This window comes from Gavialis gangeticus, unplaced genomic scaffold, assembly GCF_001723915.1.
Source record: "Gavialis gangeticus isolate Ggan-Ray unplaced genomic scaffold, GavGan_comp1, whole genome shotgun sequence".
Taxonomy (NCBI): Eukaryota; Metazoa; Chordata; order Crocodylia; family Gavialidae; genus Gavialis; species Gavialis gangeticus.
In genome coordinates, this window is record NW_017729024.1 from 100,874,496 (window position 1) to 100,895,458 (window position 20,963).

General features: G+C 43.2%; 1 protein-coding gene across 3 annotated transcripts in view; it reads left to right on the top strand.

Moving 5' to 3' along the window:
- The window catches only part of ALDH1A1 (aldehyde dehydrogenase 1 family member A1), a 68,415-nt gene that overhangs the window by 31,304 nt on the left and 16,148 nt on the right, over positions 1-20,963 (top strand). For 2 of the 3 annotated variants that reach the window (XM_019517458.1, XM_019517459.1), the window contains exons 5-11: positions 4,034-4,174; positions 7,715-7,844; positions 8,877-8,938; positions 11,577-11,705; positions 14,096-14,209; positions 15,054-15,156; positions 17,265-17,449. In XM_019517458.1, coding sequence (XP_019373003.1) covers positions 4,034-4,174; positions 7,715-7,844; positions 8,877-8,938; positions 11,577-11,705; positions 14,096-14,209; positions 15,054-15,156; positions 17,265-17,449 — 864 coding nt within the window. The remainder of the gene's footprint in view (positions 1-4,033; positions 4,175-7,714; positions 7,845-8,876; positions 8,939-11,576; positions 11,706-14,095; positions 14,210-15,053; positions 15,157-17,264; positions 17,450-20,963) is intronic. The other variant, XM_019517460.1, reaches the window with a different exon arrangement.

Below are 20,963 nucleotides of genomic sequence, written 5' to 3' on the forward strand. Positions count from 1 at the left end.
TATATATATATATATATATATATATATATATGTACTTATTTATTGTGTGGTATTAGAATCACAAGGAATTCAAAGCTCAATGTGAGACACATCATAAGACAATTATTGAATGATTTACATTAACATTTGCAACTTTATGTACCTTTAACTAGGTACTTAAATAGGTGACTCTATTGTCAGAGGTGCTAGACACTCATATGTGTGATTGGTTTATGTGTAGGCCAGAAGATCAGTAGATTGTTGGTTGTAAAATATGCAGGGATATGCTGCTGTGGAAATCAGTTTCATCCCTCAAGGCAGAACCATAGTAAAAGATATGTAAAGTTACTGCTGCCATCAAGCTGAAGAATCTACTGCATAGAAACGGCCAAACTCTAATTTATATTTGTAGAAAAGGTACTTTCTCCTGCAGCTGTGCTTTGCCCCTGGCTGTTTGAGGAACTGGGACATAATCCCACAGAGACATCATGCACAACTCTTCATTTTATAAGACCAAACAAATGGCCTAAATGGGTGGTTAAACAGACTCTCCCTATGCCTGAAGAAGGGTGGCTGTGCCCAAAAGCTTGAAAAGAACAATTTTTCCAACTATTTAGTCAGTCTAATAAAAGATATCACATCTACCCCAAAAAACTTGTCTGGTTAAACTGCATACAACCATGTGATGGGTGTAGGGTTTTTTTTCTGTATACGACAATGTATTTTGCCCACTTTGAATCAAATTCTCAGCCCATATGAAAATAGTGTTTAATATGAGTTGTACATATTATTGGCCCACTAGTATCTCGAGGAAAAAATCCTCTCCACCTCCACAAGGCTAAAACTTTAGCAGAGGTATGTTTTGGCTTTATGACAGCTTCAATACTCCTCACATTCCTCTTTTAGGAAGGACTATTAATAGAACCTTGTAATTACAAATTCACCATTCATGAACTCTTTCATCCTGCTCCTAAATTACTTGTCCTATTCGGTATATCTGTGGTGTGCACACCGTCCATGAAATGCTTGGGTTCCAGCTAGCAGTTTTGCACTCATTCTGTAGCCTTCTGGACTTTTTATGATAGGATTGTCCTCTTCTGAAGAAGTGTGGTAACGGAATATTAGTTACAATGTCTGTTAAAAATACTAAACCTTATTTTTATTCATAACAGTTTAACTTCATGTTAATTTCAATAGAATTACTTTTGATTTTTTCCAGTGTCAGGAGGGAAGGAAGGAAATTTTAGTTTTTGTACATGTTTACTTAACGTTATGTGCATGAATGAAGCAGAAATTCTGTTATACACAGTGATTCCTACTTCTTCTGGAAACCTGATTTTTAATAACATACTGAATTCCATTTCAAATCCTGGGGAAAAAAAATCTCAGTAACCCTTTACATAACACTTTACACACTGATAACACTCCAGACATTGAAATGTATATTGTTTCATAGTGGTGAGAGCTAAGTGATTAATAATAGGCTATGGCATAAAAACTGTTGAGGTGTTGGCAAGTTAACATGTTTAATGCAGGGGCAAAGCCAAAGACTTTGAAGTGCTTGAGCTTGGCATCTTAAACTTGAGCAGTTAATCAGACACCTCCATTACCTAGGGTGTTTAAATTTTGTCCTTATATTCTAAAAGTCAAAGGTGATGATTTGTTTTCAAAAGAACACATTTATAATCATCATGTGAAATCTTTTAAGTTACTTAACCTGAACTCAGTTAAGTCAGTAGAATTATTCTTTTTTTTAAATGCTCCCATATTAGAGGTACCTGATCTGTGAGTTCAATAACTTACTTGAATATCAACTAAGATTAAATTACATGATTGGGTAGTAAAGTAGGGGCCTTGAAAAATTAAAGGTAGAGTTCCTCAGTATATTTGTATTTATGGTTTTGAGAATCCATCTATTTCTTATGTCATTTCTCAAGCAATACTGGTAATGTTTGGGAAAACAGTAAATCAACAATAAATTATATACTTATTTCAAATTAAATTGGAACCACTTGGGGTGCAGACAGAAGTGACAATTTTCACCCTATCTGGCTACAGAAAGTGGTTTATAGCCATGATCAAACACAAATGCATGGTTGCAGACAGCTTGAAAAATGGCAGATCAGGTGAAAATCAGAATCCTTATTGCATGAATGGTCAGATGAAGACCTTTCAAAACAGGTTGGTTTCTCTATCTTCTGTCTGCATTGCCTGCCAGCTGGTCACTGTTTTCAGAATGGGAGGGGGGAAAGGAAGCAGAGGGAGTCATTCTGGGGGGTTTTCATCCCCTGGTAAGGGTGGGGTAGATATATTGTAGCCCTCCTGAGGTGGGGGGGCTTCAATTCATGCACTCCACCCCTAGCACTGACTGAGGAACCCCTAGAACAGGGGTAGGCAATGTTTTGGGGTAGGCCGGAGTGCCAAAAAACCCAAAATGTCTACTTTGTAAGGTGCTGGAGTACCGGCACGCCACAAAAACAGAACTGGGGAGGAGTGGGTACATGGCAGGATGCACTGCATATTTAATACTATTAATAATCATTAATGTTGCTTTTTTTTAATTTTTATTTTTTTTACAGTAACCAGAGAGCTGGTGTCAGGTGGGGAGCGGGGGCTGCCCCAGGGCTTCGCTACTCAGGCCACAGTGGGGGGCCCAGCAGCACCGGAGGTGGGGCCCAGCTGACCTGCGCAGCTCTGGTGGCTGGGGCACAGCGACCCTTCCCACAAAGGGATGCTGCCTGGCTGGGGGGGCTTCTGCTTGGTCTCTGTGTGTGCTGGGTACAGTGTGAGTGGGAGCTGCGGCCACAAGCTGTTCCCTGGGCTCTTGGAACAGCCACTGCAGCTGGTGCTTAGGGCCAAGTCAGCCAGAAGCCTGCAGCACAGCGACTCTGTGCAGTGCCTGCCCCAGCCCTGGCCCCATGAGGTAAACTGCAGGTGGGCAAGGTGGGGACCTGGGCAGGCTGAGGCAGCAACAGTGGCAATTTCCAGGCTCCAGAGGACTCCCAAGGGCAGGCCTCTGCACCAGAGACAGCTCTGCCCTGCCTGCACTGTGCCCAGGGTCCAGTAAGACCAATACCGGAGAGAGAAGCCCCCCAAGCCCGGCGTCGTGCCCAGCCAGGCAGCATCCCCATGTGCACAGCGTGGCTGCGGTCCATCCCTGAGGAGCTGTGTGGGCCAGGCCGGGCCGGGCCAGGCCCCACCACAGGTGCTGCTGGGCATCCCCGCCTGCCTGCCCACCACAGCTTGAGCTCTCAGAGCCCCAGGGCTGCCCCCACTTCTCACCCAGGCCCCACCTTCCTAATGGCCCAACCGGGCTGGCTTGCTCGTGGTGCCTCATCCCATGCCACCCAGACCCTGTACCGACTGCCTGGCCCCAGCACTCGGCACTTCAGTGCTGCCCCACATGGGACAGGGCGTCTGCCTGCCTGGGCAGCTCCCTCCAGGGGCCAGCCAGGCTGGAGGGTGCAGCCTGGGAGCACAGGGAGTGGCAGTAGAGCACAGACAGTCTCCCTTCCTGCGTTCTTCTGGCTCCGCCTCAGTGTCTGCCACGGTGCCGTGACTTGTGGCTGCACAGGAGCAACTTAAAAAAACAAAAATTTCTTTGTGTGCCTCCTGGCGTGCCAGAAAAAATGTCTCCGCATGCCACTAATGGCACACATGCCAGGACGTTGCCAACCCCTGCCCTAGAACGAGCTCCCTCTGCCCCTTTCCTCTTCCCATTTTGAAAATTTTGCAGCCTTGCAGGGACGAGGGGCCACTGCTTGGGAAACTGGCTGCAGGCTCTCAGCCAGCAACTACATTCTCATCCTCCCTGGAACCAACAGTGAACTTCTGTTTGTTCCAGGGGATCCTTGTAACTCAGAATGCTTCCTGCAAAATATTCTCAGTTACAGTGGGGAGCTGAACTTCTGTCCGCACTTAGTGGGAGGATCAATATATCCTATTTTTTTCTCCAAAAGGTGTAGCAAACTTTAGGTGCAGTACAAATAAGAAATAATGGGATCAGATAACAATCAATATCAGTCAAAAAGGTCTCCATGTTGTTCTTATGCAGGAGGACATTGACAAAGCTGTTAAAGCAGCCAGAACAGCGTTTCAGCTTGGGTCTCCATGGCGCACAATGGATGCTTCAGAACGAGGAAGGCTTTTGAATAAACTGGCTGACTTAATTGAAAGAGATCGTCTACTCTTAGCTGTAAGTATAAAGTATCTACTTACAAAGAAAAGTGGAACAGTAGTCTCATATTTATGTCCTGATTTTAAAAAGATGCAGTATGCAATATCAGTAAGACTAGCATGTGCTCAGGCCCTCTGAACATCAGCCAACAGTTTGTTTTCAGATACAACTCTCTCCTGCTTTAACTTGCAAATTAACATGTTAAATAGCCTGCACTTTTGTATCCTAAATTCCCAATTCAGGAAAGCATTTATGCACATACTTAGCTTGAAGTACATGATCCATTCCCATTAAGGTCGATGCACTTACAATGGGATGTATATAACTACATGATTAAAACTGCACGTGACTAAGTGTTTTGCAAAATCATGGCCCAAAATCACAGCTCAGTTTAACTCTTTCAGAGATACACTTAGAATACTTCACAGACAGGAGAAACTTTAAATTGCACGAATGTACAGTTTTCATCATGGCAATCAGGGCTCATAGTATAGATCATATCTTTTGTTAGACTAACAAGATTTTTTTGCAAAAAAAAATTTTAATTGCAAGCTTTTGGGCACAAATACTCTTCATTGGGCACTGGAGAAAAGATTGTAAAGGTTCTCCTGGGTAGAAATAAAAGTTCATATTTCATAGGATTTCACAGAGGAGTCAATAGATGGAAAATTCCTCTGGGCAGTCAGTTCATAGCTGGTATGGAGCCTCTCACCTCCTGTGAGGATCTGTGATGATGCAAATTACCTTGAAACAAAGGCAGGAGCAGGATCTCAGGTTTCAGATGGTCACAGTTGTTTCCTGCTTGGGAAAATATGAAGATTTCATTTAAAAAAGTCAGCTAAATCAGTTTTCATCATTTCATTCTCTTCCTCTTCCTCCCTGTCCTTTCTTTATATCTGACATTCTTAGAGATGATTACAAGGTACCACAGACAGGAACATACATGCAGTTACTAGTAAGAAAGTGAGCAAAAGAAGATCTCATAACTCAGCATACTTAGTATGGTATCCTTTTGGGGAACATTTAAAGTCAAATGGCTGACACTTAACCATGCCATGATATCCTTTAAAATACCTCTGCAAAAAATTCTTTAAAAAAAGAAACGAAACCAAAACAAAACAGAAAGGTTTCCCTACACCTGTGTTTATATCCCAAATTTTATACTGCCATTAAGACAATCATTTTGCTATTACAAATAAAGTCAGCTACATAAAAATACCAACTAGGCATTATAATTGTCTGTAAAGTTCATAGAAAAAAATGGAGCTATCTGAAAAGTCTTAAAAACAGTTAACTTGATGGAAAGACAAGAGCAGAGCAACACCACCTAGTTTTTCTATCTTGTTTGCATTTCTCAGACTTTCAACATGATATTGGATCCCTCTTCCTGTTAGATAAAGAATACTAAATTCAGTGCCCCCTAAACCCCATCAAAATAGTGTCTGAGAAAGATTTTGTCAACTCAGAGTTTTTCTAGTGTACGAAAAGATGCACTGGTTTGAATATTAGAGCTCTCCCAATCACTCTTGGTCCAAAGAGAATCCAAAGCGGCCTTTTTTTTTTAATATTCATTATCCATTTTTCATTTTAATATTGTCGCATTAGTTTTTGCATCTGGGCAGAATCAAGAAGCCTGTTGTGTACATGTGTTTTTGTTGTCATAATTTCTGCCGTTTGCCTGATTTGGAGGGAGATTGGAGGCAGGGCGTACACACATGTGGTCAGCATGCAGCCAGGCAGGGAGGTGGGAGCGGCCCAGCAGCTGGATACAAGTAAGTTGCGGGGGGGGGGGGCAGGGATTGGAGGGCCAGAACTTGGGGACTGTCGGGGGGGGTGTATGGCAGGGGTGTGTGGAGGAGATGGGTATATGAGGGGGCTGGGTGCCTGCCAGCACTGGGGGAAGCTGTCTGGACACTGGGGATGCAGCAGGGCAGGAGGAGTGGGGGGAGGTGCCTGCCCCCCCAGTCAGGAAAGGGGGTGGGGGGGCTCTTTGGGGGCAGCAGGTAGCTGCATAGTTGGCCCAGTGACACCAGGGCCAGTGCCTGTGCTCATTGGGGCAGAGCAACCAGGAGACATTGCAAGGCTGGGGGCAACTGGAGTCTGTGGGTCAGAAGTGAGGGGCACCAGCAGGGCTGAAAGAGCCAGGGTTTGGGAGTGAGTAGCACCAGGGGGTGGGGAATGCTGTGGCTTAAGGGTGAGGGACACTGGGGGGTGGGGGACAGTGGGTTGGGAGGGTGAGGCACTGCCACCACCAGGGGTCTGTGGGTCAGGAGTGAGGGGAACCAGCAAGGATGGGGGCGGGGCTGTGGGTTCGGACTGAGGGGCACCAGTATGGCCCAGGGGAGCAGGGTACTGCTGTTTGGGAGTCAGAGGCACCAGCAGGGCTAGGGTCTGCAGGTCAGCAGTGAGGGGCAGCAGCAGGGCTGGGGGGGATGGGGGCTGTGGCTGGGGAGGTAGGGGCAACATAATGGGCAGGGGCAGGGCACCAGCATATTACTTCCCCCCCACCTGTGAGTGGGGTCATATACCCCTATACTCCATATAATTGATATACTCCTCCCCCCCTTCCGCCCTCGTGACAAGTGTCATGTGGGAGGAAATGGGGAGGGGTTCTTTTTGGAACTGGAAATACGGTAACCCTCTACTAAGAGGTAGAGTGATTACACCTTGGTATAACAAGTATATTCCTGTCTTTGGTACCTGGCAATCATCTCTAAAAATGTTAGATATAAAGAAAGGACAGGGAGGAAGAGGAGGAGGAAAAGAATGAAAAGTGTAGAGTGGCTATACCTTAGTGTAACATAAGTTGGGTAACATTGCCCTGGAGTGGTGTAACTTTGAGATGCATAACAAATGCTTAAAACAAGTTTCAGGTGATATGACGACAATTCAGGTGTGAAGACCTCCATTAGCTGGCCAAATTTACTGTGCAACAAAACCCTTATTCACTCATTGTCTAGACAACCAATAAAGGGAGATCCATTGTTTAAGTGGTGTTTATTTTTTCCATATTGAAATACTCTCCATCAAAATCTCATCATGGGCATAGGCCTCTGATCTGCAAATTCAAAGCCTTCTAATATCCATTCTGCCATTTGAGACTTCCAAAATAGAATCCTGCTCACCTTATTTGTAGATCAGCCATTTTTTCTCAAGACATGAAAACCAGTATCCTAGCATAGTTGGAAGAGTATAGAGAAGACCATTGGCTCTCCTTTAGAGAACTCAACAAAAGGAGGCACATTGAAAATGGTCACTGGCTTCATTTGTATCAACTGAACCATGCAAATCTTTTTGTAGATCTACTTTCTATATACTCAGACTTACCTAACAAAAATCCAGATTTTTTCCAGAATCTGCATCATTTTAAACACACCATGAACACATTAGACATTTGCAGATTGCAGATTGATTTTGCTCTGGGTAGGTATTCTTCAGAAAGTGTGTCTTTGAAGATGTGAACTATATTATTTAGTCAACCAAAAGCAATGTAAGAAAAGATAGGTATTCAGATATGTATTAATATTCATGACTCATTTTTAATTTGTTTTCTTCAAGACCATGGAATCCATTGATGGTGGAAAACTCTTTTCCTCTTCCTACCTGATGGATTTGGGAGCCTGTATTAAAACTCTACGCTATTGCGCAGGCTGGGCTGATAAAATTCATGGTCGTACCATCCCAATGGGTGAGTAGTTCTGAGACAATCTTCTCAAGAATGGAACTTATTTAAGTGTGAACCTTTGAACTTTCTTTTGCTAAAATTTATGCAGCATGGAAAATAGCTCAGCTTGGGAAAGATTTCAGATAAACATTAATATGAGTCAGTTAAGGCTTACCAGATATCCCTTTTTACACACTTGGCACAGTTAGTATGGCTTATTTATGTATTTGGCAGATATTCAACTTTAAAAAAGTATAATTTATTGACTAGAAAGAGGTTAGGCTCTATATAAAAATAAATAAGAAGGTTTAATTTTAATAAGCAATGGTAGTAGTAGAGTTTACATAGTGTTATGGCATTATAAACTGGATGTTAAAAAGAGACTTTGGCTCAACAGATGCTAAGGCCAAGGCCAAAAGAAAGTGAAGTGGCATACTAGTCATGGATTCAATTTGAAGGTGGTTTAGGAAGAGTGACTGAGGGATGTAGAGGAAATTCACTTAATTTAGTTCAAACCACATTCAGTTAGGCCTGTCACAGAACAACTTTGTGACTGGCTTGCCTTCTCTCAGAAAGGAGATGTAATGATGGAGGATTGTATTGTATGTATAAATTGTATTTATCTTCAAGCTTTTGGGCGCACACACCTTCCATCAGACACAGGAGAGGACAGAGACTGTAAAAGTTATCCTGGGTAGAAACGCAAATTTAGGACTGTTGGTAGCTTTTAAAAACATACATTAAAAAAAAGAAGGAACGAAAAATGTTCAGTAAGTATGACTTAGTCAACATATGAAAAAGCCTTTCCAGAATAGAGACAGAATCAGAACTACCACTGGGAAAAATTTTAAATGGGACAGAATCAAACCTTCAAGCATGTGGAAAAAATCAAGATTGAATCCAGATGTGTTTTTGTTGTGGTTGCTTACTTGAGATATTGCCAATACCATTTGTAAGTATGATTTTTTGAGGCTGTTTGGTACCTAAATCTGTTATCTTTTTGCTCTACTCTCTCACAAATGTTTTTGTCTGAGTGTGGTTTTTTTTCCTTGTTAGATGGAAATTTTTTCACATTTACAAGACATGAACCAATTGGTGTATGTGGCCAAATTATACCTGTAAGTTGGAACCATTCACATATAATACAGATGTTTAAATTTATTTTGCAAAATTTTGTTTCCATGAATAGATAAATGAATTTTAACCATCCGTATTTTTCCTCAGTCCAAAGTATGGTTTCACATCCTGATCCTGAGTGTTGTTCCAGGTCCTGAAGGTTCACTGAAACTGGGAGATATTTGCCACCTAATTTTTTGGATCAGAAATATGGGGTCAACTTATACCAGCTCCTGTGTGCCCTCACTGCTGGCCGGGCACCCGGGTGGTGGACACATGCCACAGCACCACTCGCAGGGGATGGGGCTCAGCTCAACACAGTCCCATCCCTTGTGAGTGGCGGTGCCTGAGCCGCACCAGCTGAGCGCTGAGCACTGAGCCTGGCACCTCTCACAGGGGATGAAACCACATCAGCCGAGTGCCAAGCTGAGTCCCTGTCTCCTGCAAGCACCGCTGCCAAGTGCTGAGCCCAGCCCTATCCCCTGAGAGCAGTGCCAGGATCAACACTTGGCTCATGCAGCTGGGCTCTGCGCTCAGCAGTGCCGCTTGCAGTGACAGGGACGGGCTTGGTACTCAGCTGGCACAGCCCAGGCAGCATAGCTCGCAGGGGATGGGGCCACACCAGCTGAGCACCAAACCCAGCCCCCTCCTCTATGAGCAGTGCTGGGCTCGGCCCTGAACTGGCACACCCTCATCTCTCATGAGCAGTGCTGCCTGGGCCGTGCCAGCCAAGCGCTGAGCCTGGCCCCATCCACTGCTAGCAGAGCTTCCAAGTGCCGAGCCGGGCCACACCAGCCAAGTGCTGAGCCTGGTGATTCTTGCAAAGGCCGGTGATATAGTGTATAAGTCAATGTTGAATTTTAAGAGGTAAAAATTGGTTTCAAAACTCAACGTATACACTGTGAAATATGGTTTCTAGTGACTGATCAACTGAATGATTCTGGAAGTCACGAGAATTATTTTCCTAGTTCTTCTATTTACCTGTGTTATGTAATGATTTCAAGCAAATGGCTCAAATATAATTAGACAGTGGGTGTGCCTATACATGCTTTTACACACACCTAAACTTAATGCGCATTTGCCTAATGTGCCCTAAGGCGATTTAGGCGTGCATGTACATATGCACATGCTAAGGTGCATTAAGGCAGTGTGTGGAGTGTCTTAGGACTAAAGTCAGTCCCAAGTCAGTTGACATACACAGCATTAATGCTCTTTAGCACATTGCCATGTGCATCAAGGTGCTTTAGCTATTCCCACCTGAATTTGATACCTGCTTTTGCAGCTATCAAATTTAGGTGTGAATTAACATAAATTCACAATTTTTACAGTGCATCAAGGGCACACGTGTAAACATGTGCCCTTAATGTGCCTTAAATTGGGGTAAAGTTCCTTAAATTGGCACATGTAGATGTGCACAGTAAGTTCTTCGCAATTTTGTATACCTTGGGGTTTTGAGTGCCCAACTGAAAACATTTTGGATTAAATCCTATATCATTTTACATGCCTATGTGATATATATGAAACCATGTAACTCCAGTTTATAACATTTATGAGGTGTTAGCAATTCAGCTCCTGGTGCGCAAATGTGCATAAGCCCAGTGAACATGTTCAGTAGGGTTGTGTGCTGGCCAGCAGGTAACAATCACAGCTAATTGCATGCCTAGTGCTAGATAAATCCCCAAATTTTACTCATAGAAAAACTATGACTAGTAAGAAGAGAAACAGAGCCTTCCCACTGTTAGTTCAGTAGTCTAGTTCTCAGGGCACTTTGTGTAGGGAGGATGAAACTCGTGGCATGGACAGGAGTTCATTTTTAGTGATTGAAATTTCTCAGAAGTTCTGATAAACTTCCACTGTTTGAAATCCTTCTGAGAGAGGGAGATCTATGGGCATTTGACCTACAGCTTCCCCCTCTCCTATGCTCCTTATACTTCCCCAGACAAGGGACACTCCAGTCTGGAGAAGGCATAAGGAAAGTTGCTGCACTGCTTGACTCCGGCCAGTCACAGAGAAGGAGTACATGTCAAACCTGCCATAGAAGTACATATCAAACAGTAAAGCTTTTCAACACCACCAGCAAAAGGAATGAGTGACTATGTCATTATCTGTCTTTGCTGATTGTGGTATTGAGACAGATGGTGGTTAGCCTGAATATATTTCCTATTGATTTTGAGATCCTACTAGGTGTCTTTCCAGACATGTGGAACAAGTGGGTAGGCAAACGAATCTGCTTACCTTTAAGACTAGATTGAGGGCATCAGTAGGGTGCCCATGAGAGCCATTTGGTGAGATGTGGGGTGATCATGTACTAGCCTGTCTCCTTCAGTGCAATGATTCAGAAATAAGATGGACTCTGGTAAGGAAAGAAATAGCAAAATTCATCAGTTCTACCATCAATCTGGCTTATAGTTTCAGTTTCATGTCAGCTCCAACTGCCAGTTTGGGTTCACTGAAATCAGGTACACCCATATCACTGAGTTTTGCATAGTCCTGTATATGGGCTTCTGCTCAAAGTGTATGCACAATGAAAACCAGAGTCCAACAGCTTGTACTATTGTTCTAGGGAAACTAAATGCCATAAAGTGTTATGTTAAAAAATAAATAAAAACTGGATAAAAACCCTTCTCATCTGTCTTTTAGTGGAACTTCCCATTGGTTATGTTCATTTGGAAGATTGCCCCAGCCCTTTGCTGTGGAAACACAGTGGTTGTCAAACCAGCAGAACAAACTCCACTGACTGCTATTTACATGGGCTCTTTAATTAAAGAGGTAAGTGTGCCATAGTAGAGCTATTCCTGTTTACTAAGGAGGCACGTTAAGGAATGTAAGGAAATACTTTGGCTCTTAGTACATTTTGGTAGAAAGAGCTAATCGGCTCTGTGCTAATACAGCTCATAGCATAGCCTTGTACTATGGAACTTACTTAACTGTGAATCTGCAAAGCAAGAGTAAAAAGCCTACATATCTTTCACCTTAGCCTTCTCAAAAAAAAAATTCTTGCACACAGACACACACACAGTAGCAATGCAGCAAACTACATTTCTTGGCAATGACTGTGTATTACAAAAGCATCATAGCTTTCCAAGGAAAAACAAAGAATTCAGAGCAAAGCATTTAGAAGTGGGTGGATTTGCCCAGACACACATTTTGTTCATCTGAGTTTATGATTAATGAAGGGCCGTAAAGTTAAACAGCTTCTCACAGTACAGTGTCTTAGGAGAGTACAACTGCTGTGGTTCTGAATGTTTCAAGTACGGTAGTTTATAACATTCCATAGATTTAAAAGTAAAGTTGACTGGGGTTCCAGAGAAAGAGCAGTGAAGCAGTTAAACAGGTTTTTGCTCTGCCAGAGGAATCAACATAAGCAAACAAAATGCTTTGCATAGGTATGGTTAATCCACTAATGTCAACAATCACTAGCCCAGTAATTAGCTATGTCAACAATCACCAGTCCAAAGTACTAACGCACTGACTCAACATATTTTTTTTATGTTCTGCCTCATAACAATGACTAATCAGAAATACAGTAATCAAATAGGTATAGGATATGGTACACTTGGGGAAAACAATGTAATGAAAGAGTAAACAAGAAATGATAGTTTAATTGCAAAATGAAGTTCAAGAGACATTAGCTTAGATCTGTTTTGGCTCTGATAAAGTAGCTACTTTAATAATCCATCTTTCTATTCAGACTAACCTTTTTTCTGCCATTAAGATTTGGTGTTATTCTGCAACTATGATAACTAGTCTGATACTACAAAGTTCCTATACAGAGATGCGTAAAAAAGTATAACATCATTTGTCATTAAATTTTGATTTTTTAATTTTAATTTTTCTTCCCCCGCCCCCATCCCTGCCCTTTATCCAAATTTCAGCTGCTCCAGTATAGTTGAATATAAATTTTAAATGTTCAGGTTGAATGTCTTTAATGAATACACAGTGCATTTTTAGGGGGTGTTGGTTGTAGCCATGTTGGTCACTTTTCAAGGTGCTAATTAATAACCTTACAAGTATATGAATGGTTATTAAGGAGAAAGGAAATAAGTAGGCAAAGTCATGGGGAATTAATTAAATAGCCTTACCGAGTCTGAAAAAAAAACCTGACCAGTTTATTTATTATTATTTATTTCTACAGAGGAGAGACAAGCATTCAAATTAATACTGTATCATCAGTTGACAATGACACTGAAAAATTACAGCAGAGTTGCCCCTACTCCAACTCCCTAAAAGAGTGTCTGTAATAAAAGGAAACAAAGCAAAAAAGAAATAAATACCAAGTAGAAATAGGGAACCTCTTTGCCTAGGGGTGGGAAAGACTTCCGCTGATTGGGGAAAGGTTGCTGGTGATCTATATAAAAGAAAATATGGGTCTGTCTAGACAAGATGCTTTACTGAAGATTTACTACAGCTAATTACTGCCCAGTAAACATCACCATCTACACATGCAGACACTAACTGCAGCAATTGACTCTACTCATGAGTAATCCAAGTAGTAAATTTACTCTCAATTTTTTACTGAGCGGTAGCACACAGGTAGATGCCTGACCAGTGCCAGCTCCACAGTTACAGGGTCAGGTCTCTGGGAGATTATTTTCTCCCAGTGCTGGCCCCAAGACCACATAGCTGGTGCTGGGAGATAAGAACCTCTCAGCCTGAGCCCTAAGACTGTGGAGCTTGGGCTGGGAGATAAGATTCTCCCTGTGCTGGCCCCGTGATCACGGAGCAGGGGCTGGGAACTCCCTGCTGCCGGGACAGTGTGACATTGTCCCCACCTGGGAACTGGTGATGACGCCTGCCCTGGTTGCAAGCAGCTCCCAGGGGCAGGGACCAATGTCCCAGCTCCTGCCAGGAGACAGCTGTTTCCTGGTCCTGTGCTCTCTGCCAGTCCCTGAGCTAGAACAAGGGGAAGCCTGAAGCTCCCCCTGGTTGTTGCTGGGGTTGGTGCAGGACTGGTGGGGGCAGGAGCAGATTGCTGCCATGAGGAGCAAATACATGTACATGCATGCCTAGGAGAGTTTACTCTAGAGTAATTTACTATAGAGTATACTGCTTCCAGATTATTTGCACATGTACATGCACCCTCTGTGTAAAAGAAAGGGAAATAATCTTCTAGTCTTAATTGTTTCCTCAGAAGATATGTGTTTTTTCCCCCTATTCAGGCAGGATTTCCACCTGGGGTAGTAAATATTGTGCCAGGTTATGGACCTACTGCTGGATCAGCAATTTCTCACCACATGGACATAGATAAAGTGGCTTTCACAGGCTCCACAGAGGTATTATAATGAATGCAAGTAATTATAAACTGGAATTCTCTGAACCCTCTGATTCTGAGTAATGATTTAATGTGTAGCTTGTTTTACATAATTATTTTAACTTTTTCTAGCCTGTTTTGTCAAACAAAAGTCTATTTAATGATTTGTTGTTTATTATAAAATCCCAACATATCTGAACAGTGTTTGTATTACAGGAAGGCCCCCTCAAACAAAGGAAGCCAATGAGATGCAGTGGCTTCTAAGTTAGCAGTACTGTTTCAAGGATTTTATTAAAAATTGTTTGGTTTGGTTTTGCCTAATAGTTTTATTTTTGCAATCTTGAAAGTTCAACAAGCTGTGCTCTATTTAATTTAATAAACACCACCACATTCCTAATGATTACCCAGATGATTAATTGGCATATGCTTAACTTTGGGTGCGCCTATACATGCAGTACTGCACAAGTCTACACTTGATACTGCACAGTCCTGGCAATGCACAGGTAGTTTCCAACCCTACTGGGCAGTAGAACAAGTTACTGTGCAGTAGCTTGTTGCTACTGCTTAGTAGCAGCGTCATCACAGTTAATGCCCACCAACACTACATGGACACAGCAATGAGCTACATCGCTGTAGCTCATCCTTATAGCAATGTAGCATCTCATGTGTATATGCCATTTGTGTACCTGAATAATGGGGACTAATAATGGGGTGAGTAGTGGGACTACTCACATGTGTAAAGTAACGCTTATGTCAAAGTCTTTTCGCTGGGTTTTAGTGGCAGATCAGTGAAGGCATCTTGCTACCACTCCAGAGGTATGAATTTGAGCATTGTAAATAAAATTGTTGTTTGTGTTATATTTTAGGTTGGCAAACTGATCAAAGAAGCTGCTGGGAGGAGTAATCTAAAGAGAGTCACCTTAGAACTCGGCGGGAAAAGTCCTAATATTATTTTTGCAGATGCAGACTGTTAGTAGTGGCATTTATCCTTTTGTTATATTAACTTTCTTCTTTTACAAGTCATGGTGGTTAGACAATCTGCCCAGATGGGGTGTGGTTATTTTTTTATTTTTTCCCACATATATAATGCTTTGCCTCCAGCTAAGGTGATTCTTTTCCAATATAGTCAGGCAAGAATCTTTTTAACTCTGTCATAAAGGGTGCCTACAGACATTCAGGGCCCCCTCTAACTTATGGTGCTTTACATAAAGTGTCATGAGTTAGAGTCCCCTCCCCAACCATGACCCAGCAGATGTTCACCTGCTGGGTCAGGGGGTGGGAGGGAACAAGTCTCTCTGCACTAGCCCTAGCCAACAGGCAAGGGCACTCCAGCAGCCTCTGAGGAGGCTGGTGAACCACCTCTCTCCCTAGCCCAGGTACAGCTGGTGAACTCAGACTGGTGGGGTGGTGGAGCATCCCATGGGGACAGAGGGGGCTTCAGCTGGCTGGGTACTCTGGCCGGTAGTGGGGTGACTGTAAACCACCCTGCCCCTGACCAACTGCAAACCCCCTCCCCCCACTCCCGTGGGATGCTCTACTGCCCTACCAGTCTGAGTTCACCACCTGTACCTTCCCCACACCCAGCCTGAGCCCCAGCCCCCTCTCCCAGCTTCGAGGCTGTCAATGGGGTGAAAGGAGAAAGGGAATAGCACAGAGCTGCCAACTGGGCTTTGCTTGACCTAAACTGAAGGGAGAGGTACAATAGAACCTCCTCACCTCATGCCCCCCACCCCAGCTATCCCAGATGGGTTATTGTGGAGAGCCAGGCAGGGCCCACAAGATGAGGGTGCTCCATTCCACCCACCCCCTTCCAGTTCAGCCTGGACAAAGCCAGCCAGCAGCTCTATGATGCCCCCCTTCAGCACAAGACAGAGAAGAGCAGGCAGTTGTTGCAGTTCTGACTCTTGCTCCGAGCTTGGGCTGGGACCAGAATCAGAGCCACAAGCAGGTATCTGTCCCCACCTCCACCTCCTCCCTGCAGCCTTTATCCCATTCTCCCTCCCCAGCCCCCCAGTTGTTTTATTTTTTTCATTGTTCAGGTTTCATGGCCAAGGTTTTCTAGACTGGATAACTAAATTCATATGTCCATATATAGGTACCTGAATAAATGTTCTAATGACTCTGGCTCTAGCTCCTTCTCCGTTCCCTGCCTGGCCAATCAGCAGTGGCAGTTCTGGCCCTGGGATCTGACTGTGTGGTCAAGCAGGGGCTGTACTTACATATGCTCTGTGCCCCCGTAGGGACTAAAGCTGGAGCTGTGTCTATTGGTAAGGGGGAGGGAAAAGAGGGCAGAATCAGTAGGAAGCATGGGGGGTGGGGGCAGAGGATGTGGGGAGTTGGACTGGGGAAGTGGATAGAGGTTGTGGATAGCAGGCAATGGGCAGAGGCTACAGGGGGGCAGAGACTGTGGGACAGAGGTTGTGGAGGGAAGGCAATAGGCAGCAGGTAGAGCAGACAATGTGGTGGGGGTGGGTAGGCTTCAGGGGGAAGAAGCAGATAGGGGCAGAGAGCTAGGGGGTCACCTGCCCCCACAGCTGCTTGACTCCCTGCTGCTACTCTTTACCATGGTAGCAAGTAGGGGGGACAAATTTAAGAAGTCCCTTCCTTATATGGGTGATTGGTGCCTCCTGAGCCTTGGGGGGCACCCGCAGATGCTGCTGGCAGTGTCAGCAGCGGGGGTGGAGCTGGCGAGGATCCACAGATGTCATGTGCCCTCCCCGTGTCCCCTCTACCAGTCACCTATGCTTCCATAATTAGGTACTATACCTGAAAAATTATAACAAATTTATAAATTTTCAATATATAGAAACTAATTATCAGAGGGTCACCTTAAATTCAAAGTCATCTTGCATTTAGTCAAATGTGCACCTGTCTACTTGTGTTAGAGTTTTTATATAGTAACTTCAGCTATATGTAAGCACATGGATGTCAATGCCTTTAAAGACCAGAAAAAATGAAACTTAAATGATGACAAATTATAGCCAAGAGGATTCTCCATACTTTTGTGCTATGAACATTTAAATGCAATGCATAGATGGCAAAGAAATTAAGAGTTGACTATATGTGTTTCTTTGCAGTGGACAGTGCTGTGGAGTTTGCACATATTGGTCTGTTCTACCATCAGGGTCAATGTTGTATAGCAGGATCTAGGATTTTTGTGGAAGAGCCTATTTATGAGGAGTTTGTTCGCAGAAGTGTTGAGCGAGCTAAGAAAAATGTTCTTGGGAATCCTCTGTTGCCTGGTGTACATCAAGGTCCACAGGTAAGTTACAGTCCTATCACTTTAATTAGCACACACATGTTAGCCACTACAGAGTGGTTATTTTGGTATTTTTCCAATAGTTCTATAGTGGTTATCAGTGGCATAATGAGTGATGGAGGACCAAGGCACCAGTCCCTGATGTTGTTATGTTGGGGAGTGGGCAAACTGGAGGAAAAGGTTATCTGGGGTTTTTTTCTTTATTGTGTGTGACCCATTGCAAGATGTTGGGCAATTCACTAAAACCCTCTGTTTTAATTCCCATTACTGTAAAATAGGAATAATACTATGGTACTGATCCACATAAGATGCTTTCAGAATTTTTCATTGAAGGCTAGTGAACAAGTGCAACTGTTTATTACCTCCATGTATATCAATACAAGACCTCTCATAATTATAACCGTATATTCAAGTACTACCACTGTGTTATCAGTGAGCAGCTGTGGGAAAGTCAAAGATAATGATTTTTCCCCATTCCTCCCCTGCTCTCATTTTATATCACTTCTGCTCCCAACCTGCAAGACTGCCAATTTTCAACTCTTATCACAACCTTTTGGCAGGCCCCTTTTTTGGTCTGCAGAATCTTACACTGCTACATACACATCCTATCTTAGTGACTGTCCAATTCAATCAATCTAAAAACACAACATTAAAAAAAATTATATCATTATATGTATAGGTTCCATTACAAAGCTGTTAAATGCATTCTTGACTGAAGTCTTATTCAAATGCTATATACTATAAACACACCTTTACTTTTGATTACTCACTCTATGCCCAAGCCTTACAGGATAAAGGGATCATATCAGAGCCAAAGGCACAGCCTGATCAAAGAAAACTCCCCCAGATACAATGGTGATAACATGCTCATTTCACTGGCAGCTGCATAAACTTTGAATAATCAAAGACTTCTTGAAAAATGTAAAAATATATCCAAAACCACCTATAAATAATAGGACTGATAACATAATATGCTAAGGTATGCCATCACCAATGTTAATGAGTGGGTTTTCACAACAGAAAATTAAGCTGTGTATATTCATTAAACTAGTGTGTAGACAATCCTGAGCTAACAAGAAACCATTCTCACATTGTTGCTTTGCTGAGTCTAAAATTAAACACTCACAGATTAAATGGAGCAGGGGAAAAAAACTGTAGCAACTTAAATGAATGGGCAAATGCTCTAAGGAACATTTCTGAAGTGGTTTAACGGAAAAATAAGAGAACATTCCTGCTCTTTCTCATCATTTCCTCTTCACAGTGCATCTTTCCCATGTAGCATTCTAGCACTTCTTAACAGTCTCATTGGCTAATGAAGCTCGTATCCTCAGAAGAGCTGCATTATTTCTTTATTTTCATTGTTCTTCAAAATTGAATTGAAGGGATGGGCTGAGGTTCTGCTATCAGCACTAAATATGCAATGGCTGCTCCTTTGAATGTATTTGTTAGGTAATTATTTCAAACCTCTTTCTCTCCCCTTTAAGTTCCTTGTACTATTTGGCATCTTGTCAGTTCAAATGGGGCACCAATTTGTGACTTAGAAACCTTTCTCAACCCAGTAAAAACTATTATTGGAACACTGTCATATAGAGAAAGATATATTTACTCATAAGTGCATGACAAATAAGAGTGTAACATTGCTACTGAAAGGGTGGCATTGTCCTTTGGTTGGGAAAGCCACTTAGCTACTCATTTCCACCTTCTGTTCCTTCCCCTCCAACAACTACCTTTTGTTTGCCTTCTCACACAAATTCTATTGCTTTGTTTTTTTCTGTGTGGTTTCTGCTACTCTTCACCTCCACTTTCAAACATAACGAGTGCTTACAGACATGAAAAAAAACAGTGCTTTACTATCAGCTTGGCATGACCCCGTACCAAGAGCAGCACATGCCCAGAATAGGCATCTCATTAGTTGGACCCGGCTCACCCAACATCTGTATAGACTGGAAACTTCACTGGGGCTTTTCGGTACTTTTATCTAATAGCTGATTGAAAAGCACCAAAATGCCCTGCTGACATGCCCTACCTAGACGAATGCTGGGGAGCTCATTCAAGCTAATACATTTCCTCTTCTGTTAGTGCCATTTGGGGTTTTTTTCACATCTGTCAGTGCCCCGTGAGCATAAGGTGAATAGTTCTGGGGGCTTTTCATTACTGAAGTTCCACAGCCAAGGTTTTCTACATTGGATAAATTATATTCTTAAATCCATATGTACTAGATACCCAAATAACTGCTTTACTTTTGAAAACTTCCAATCATCCTTGACCATTTATTTCAGCATTTTGGTATGTGAGGAGACCTATTTTGCAAATCTTGGCCCAGCTGTGCATCTTTGGGAAGCATCAAAAACCAATTAGAGGGTGACCTACGAACAATTTTTTATCCCCAGCCAAGCTCTAATACTGCAAAGAACAATTTTTCCAACTGTTTAGTTGGTTTAATAAAAGATATCACATTTACCCAAATAACCTTGTCTGAATATGTAGGAGAGGCAGGTATATATATATATATATATATATATATATATATATATTTAATCAACCAGGAGAAATGTTCCTTCTAAAGACTAAGCATGGGCAAAACTGAAATCTGAGATTCTATACGCAAAAACTTTGGCCCCCTCTGCACATTACAGGAATTTACTTTGGCACCAACTATGCATGCAAAGTAGCTATCACACAATACACAGCTCTGGCTTTTAAAATTAGACCTCAAAAGTACATAGTGATTTTACTGACTGGTTGCTATCGAGCTATAATTTGCACAGGTACTACGGTGTTCCCTGATGGTGGGAGCCCCATCAGATGACCATGCCCAGTGAAAAACCCCAGAGCCCTAGGAATTGCACCCACAATGATCTCCAGGGTCTGAGGGAGGCATGATTGTGGGATTGTGATGATTAGGGAGGTCTGCCTGCACAGTCAGAGGCTTTTCCCTGCTGACTCAAGGGGCAGGAGTGTGGCCAGCCCCTAACCCCAGGCTAGTATGCTGAGACAAGTGTGCAATGCATGCATCTGTTGATGATACAGAGCTTTTCAATCTCCCTCCCTGCTTCGTCATACTGTATGCAGCAAACTGACAGGCAAGGAAGCCTTAGTCTTTAGTCAATAGTCTTTGTCACCAAATAGCAAAACGATAGCCTCTCTCCACATTACTTCAAGCTTCTTAAACAGCTTCCTGGCTGGCCTGTTGATTAGCTCCAAAAGCCCTAAGCCATCACTGTTCTGTCTGCCTGTCCCAGTGAAATTGAAGAGGCATGCACACACAGACATCTCTCGGCATTAGCTAGCATACCACATGCTGGCTACAGCCCCTGCTGTGGCAGAGAGGAGGAAGGGATCTCTTCATTGTGCTTAAGCAGCGAGTGGTGAGGTGGGGAGATGGGGGCATGGGGAAGCCAACAGACCCTGCTGTGCCTACAAATCTGTGCTGAGCTCCAGCCAGGGAGCAGAGGGGTGGGGGACCAGAGGGGAGGGGAGTTGGGAGTCCAAGAAGAGTGGTTGTTCCTGAAGGAGA